The sequence below is a fragment of the Bidens hawaiensis genome, unplaced genomic scaffold (assembly GCF_021521415.1).
Source record: "Bidens hawaiensis isolate Kalapana, Puna unplaced genomic scaffold, B.hawaiensis_p1.1 tig00051239_1, whole genome shotgun sequence".
Classification (NCBI taxonomy): domain Eukaryota; kingdom Viridiplantae; phylum Streptophyta; class Magnoliopsida; order Asterales; family Asteraceae; genus Bidens; species Bidens hawaiensis.
The window spans coordinates 41780-46923 of NW_027499169.1; the positions used below are offsets into that span (position 1 = coordinate 41780).

Genomic DNA, 5144 nt, shown 5'->3' on the forward strand with positions numbered 1-5144 from the left:
CCACTCCAACAGCCTGCCACCACTGACCACCTTGACCCTACATCTTTGCACTTCTAGAATCTGACCAAGTCTCGCAGGTAAACGAACAAAATTCGACCGTTCGTCAACCCAAGTGCACAAACCAGATCCGACGAGGGTTTCAAAACCCAAGAATACAAACCACTTCGTCTTTCCGATCGCAACCCTTAACCACTTCGTTTTTCCGATACGGGCTTCACAAAGCCTAAATTGGTTGTTGACGGTGATGATTGTTGGCTGGAAAATCGATGCCGGAAAATAAATATGTTGCGTTGGAGTTGAGGAAATTGGTAGACTAGGTGGTGGTGTTGTTGATTTAGGCCAGTGATGTGTACATTCATGGTGGTGGTTAATGGCAGAGTTGCTAAAGGGTGGTGGGTTTGTGATCTGAATGTATGTAGAAGTTGAGGCCTTAATTGAATCATATTGTGATTTGTCTTTTTTTTTTAAATTAATGAAACTATATAACCTACTGTTCAGGTAACATACTTTAAAAAATGCTTAAATGACCTGTCATTCAGGTAAAATGTCTAGCATTGGAACAATTTTAAAAGTTAAGTGATCTGATTAGAACAAAGTTTTTTATCAGTGACCTGATTGAACAATTCCAAAACTTGGTTACTATTTAGCAGAGTAATCCCTTGGTAATATGTCTAAGTTAGATAGCCATATGAGGATCCCCACCGTCATTGGCATCCACTCATTCCAATTGAATGCATAAATTGTCGATTCTCAAACTAAAAATTGTAACCGGATTTTTTGACAATCTATAAAAACCTCATCAGCATCCCGCACTACGACCATCTATCCTCAAATCCTCACCTGACCCAAAAGACAAACAAAATCATCATCGACAACTTATCCAATTCCACAATCTTATCTGACATCGGAACACTAGACCAGACTCACCGGCCTAGTATACCATTGAGCTTAACCAGTGGCGGATCTATTAAGACTCTAAGGGTATCCCACGCTACCATCAGCGAAGTGCAAATATTTGAGTTATTTTTAGCATTTTTATTAAATTAGCATGTATATTATATTTAGAAACTAATAATATAAACTAGATTTACTAGCGTGGTTAGTCTGCATGACTTTAAATCTTGGGTATTTTTCTACGTGAGCTAGAACTTTGCTGTTAGAATTTTATTTTTTTCCAAATTCTAACTACATTAGCTATAATTTTTTTCTAAATTTAAATGACCTTATGTTCAAAAGTTTTTTTTGGATACCCCTCTTCTCTTTTTTAGATACGCACTGAGCTTAACAAAGCCCGATCCACAATAGAACATAACTTATATCTTTTCAGAGCATACACAAGCGGTAAAATAGTTTAGACCTGGATAGGAAACGAGTTGGAGTGTTGCTTTAATAATTTTCCTGAAATCTGAGTACATGGATGGATAAATGAAACGAGAATATATGCTCTAAAAACAAAATTTGAATGATTAGGTAATACTTATTAAATGTGATTGATATATTATCATGAAACTCCACAAAACTTGTACATTAATAAAAATAAAAATGTTCTATCTCTTGTTTGTGCATTTAGAAGGTTTTGCTTTCTATTGTCCATGTACATTAGCTAGGATATTATTAGAACTTGAACCCTGTTGTCCATGTAAATTAGTTTGGATAATATCAAAACTTGTACTCTATTCTTCCACATAGTATTAATATTTTAATTGGTATTGTCGAAAGCAGGATGTGATGGATAAGCATCCTACTGATTTTAATGAAATTATAAATACTCATATTAAGCTAATTGTCCCAAAACTCCTTGCATTATTTGTATTTTATACAAATAATTATAAAAATCAACAACTTCTTGTTTCTAAAGGAAGGAACAAAGGGAAATAACCGTTGTAGCCCCGTACTTAAAATTATAACAAAAATGGTCCCTCAACTTCATGGGTGTTAAGCAGTCTATTTTCTTCACACACACACGCACACACACACACCACACACACAACACACACACACACACACACACCGTCACCTTCCATTATATATAGTACCCTACACCAGTTCATATAGTCATCAAGCTAAACTCTTAATTATTACCTCAAAAAACAACCTCCATCTCTCTCTTACCTTCACTTAGAAATGGAGGTTGGCTTGAACAACACCCAAAAGTTCTTATCCAAGATCGCAACCAACGATGGCCACGGCGAAAACTCGCCGTATTTTGATGGCTGGAAGGCCTATGACACCAACCCATACCATCCTCAAACCAACCCATCCGGGGTTATTCAAATGGGTCTGGCCGAAAACCAGCTTTGTTTCGATTTGATCCAAGAATGGATCATGAACCACCCTGAAGCCTCCATATGCACACCACAAGGTGGCTTTGATTTCAAGGAGACTGCCCTTTTTCAAGATTATCATGGGTTGCCACAATTCAGAGCCGCGATTGCTAACTTCATGAGTCGAGTTAGAGGAAGCCGTGTGAAATTCGATTCTGACCGGATTGTGATGAGCGGTGGAGCCACAGGAGCTCATGAGACTGTGGCCTTCTGCTTGGCTAACCCTGGTGAAGCCTTCTTGGTGCCCACCCCTTACTATCCAGGGTATGCATATATATATTCTTTTGGCTCAACTTTTTTGAAATTAATACCTTTTACTATCAATTAAGTAAATCATTCTATTTGTTTAAAAGAAAAGAAAATTTACAATTTAAGGGTTTAATTCTGGGTATAATTAAGAAATCTTAATTAACAATCAAATTTTTGTATAATTATTGAACATGATTTGCAATTAATGATGTCACTTTCATGTATGATATAATGCTCATGATGATCAGAAAAGATGAAACAAGTCAAGCTTGTATTTGTATTTTATTGTTACAACTGTTTTATAAAACTCCGAGTCAAGAATTATTTATTTTATAACCGGACACTTGACCCCATTCTGGACCTTTAGACTAAACTATTGAGTATGCTTTTATACAATTTAATATTGTTTAGATTTTTTTAATGACTAGACCAAATTTTTAATGTTATTATGTTTTTAATTGAAAACTCAAGGTCAACAATCCATTTTTAGCATAACTTAGAAGTTTTAGGTGAAATTAAATACTTGAGTTATTTATTTATTTCTTTTTTACCAACAAAAGCAACTTCATTAAAAAAAAGGAGTTCATGAGCGTTTTAGCGCAGAGACAACTACACAATCAACAAACCTATTTATGCAAAGTTTATTTTTGATAAAGAGTATTTGTGTAGTTACTTATATCTTTACTTACCATAATTTGTGTGTTCATTTTTTTTAGATTTGATCGTGATTTGAAATGGCGAACCGGAGTCCAGCTTATACCTGTTGTCTGTGAAAGCTTTAACAACTTTAAGGTCACTCTTGAGGCCCTTGAAGAAGCTTACGACAAAGCAAAAGAATCAAACATCAAAGTCAAAGGCTTACTTATAACAAACCCATCAAACCCCTTGGGTACGTTCTTTGACAAGGATACCTTAAAAACCCTAGTCAGTTTCATCAATGAGAAAAACATCCACCTTGTTTGTGATGAAATTTATGCGGGCACGGTGACTGACGGCAACGAATTCGTCAGCATTGCTGAAATCCTTCAAGAGTTCCCCACAATATGCGATCACAATCTAGTCCATATTGTTTATAGTCTTTCTAAAGACATGGGATTTCCTGGATTCAGGGTTGGCATAATCTATTCCTATAATGACACGGTCGTGAACATTGCACGCAAAATGTCGAGTTTTGGGCTTGTTTCAACACAAACACAACACCTGGTTGCATCGATGCTGTCTCAGAATGATTTTGTTGACAACTTTATCCATGAGAGTCGGACCAGGCTAGCGCACCGACACGACTTGTTCACTAGAGAGCTAGCTCAAGTTGGCATAGGTAGTTTGGAGAGCAACGCGGGGCTTTTCTTCTGGATGGACTTACGTCGCTTCTTGAAAGAACCAACTTTGGAAGCAGAAATGACGTTTTGGCGAATTATAATAAATGAAATCAAACTAAATGTTTCACCGGGCTCGTCTTTCCATTGCAATGAACCGGGTTGGTTTCGTGTATGTTTTGCTAACATGGATGACACGACGGTTATGGTTGCGATAGAAAGGATTAAATCATTTGTGCATGAAACTAGGATGCTCGAGATCAAGACCAAGGCCATGGCTAAGACCAAGAAACAATGCTGGCAAAACAACCTTCAACTCAAGCTGTCTTCTCGGAGGCTCGAAGACATCATGTCGCCTCACTCCCCGCTCAACTCGCCCATGCTTCGAGCACAAAACTAGGTGGATGGATAATTTTATTCTTTATGCATGTATGATGTATACAATAACGTTTGCATTCCTTTTTCGTAAGAAAAGGGTGGGTTGTTACAAGTGCAACTATGTAGCGTGTGATGATCTTCTTGTAATTTTTTTTATGCAACTTACAAATAAAAGTTTGATGCATTTCAATTTAAGTGAAATAATAAAGGTACTGCCGTATTTGTAAGAGGTGTATGGCAAAATGATCATAACATTGTTGCACACATTTTATGTAATGTGTAAGGGTGACCGGAGGCCTCGCCCTTAATGAATCCGCTACCTGATCTGGCCAAACCAAATCACATGGGGTGGAAGCCTAAGACAAAATACCCAACCCGATTCACTTTCACTATCTCCAATTCTGTTCGGTTTCAGGAAGCCAAACGTGGGTACCTAATATGCGAAGCCGAACCATTAATATTTCCCTAGTTACTCGAAACCCTTACCCGATGAACATTTGATCCGTACACCCTAACGAGTAACGACGACCAGCATTCACGTAAACATGTTTGTTCCTTCACGAGTAGAGAAAAAATATATGTTTTGCTGATATAATACATGTATGGAAAGCAGCAGTACGCAGCCTTTGCAGTGTATTTGTCCGCAAAAAAACATGGAGTGGATGAGTTCCTATTATAAAAAATTTGAGGGCGTCTTCGGTAGCCTTGCATATGTCCATATTCCTAGCCAAGCATAAGCTTGATGAAAGACAGAAAACGGTTTTATATTGTCTATAGTGAAAAAAAGCAAAGGTTACAAACTATACAGTCCGCAAAGGTTATAGTCAGCGGAGATCCGTGTTCTGTTCCCAGGGTACGCCGGTTCGTAGTAGCAACA

At 37.4% G+C, this 5144-nt stretch overlaps 1 protein-coding gene across 1 annotated transcript; it reads left to right on the top strand.

The window, feature by feature from the left end:
• Window positions 1-2000: 2000 nt before the first annotated feature.
• On the top strand, window positions 2001-4418 carry LOC143598905 (1-aminocyclopropane-1-carboxylate synthase-like). Its single transcript, XM_077076999.1, has 2 exons — window positions 2001-2588; window positions 3290-4418. The coding sequence occupies exons 1-2, from the start codon at window positions 2125-2127 to the stop codon at window positions 4287-4289; spliced, it is 1464 nt and encodes a 487-aa protein (XP_076933114.1). The 5' UTR covers window positions 2001-2124; the 3' UTR covers window positions 4290-4418.
• Window positions 4419-5144: the final 726 nt, after the last annotated feature.

Bases quoted from the DNA above. Each gene is read 5' to 3' on its own strand.
- LOC143598905 (XM_077076999.1), top strand. From the start codon at position 2,125: ATGGAGGTTGGCTTGAACAACACCCAAAAGTTCTTATCCAAGATCGCA. The intron at 2,589-3,289 runs GTATGCATATAT...CATTTTTTTTAG, and splicing joins CCCACCCCTTACTATCCAGG to ATTTGATCGTGATTTGAAAT.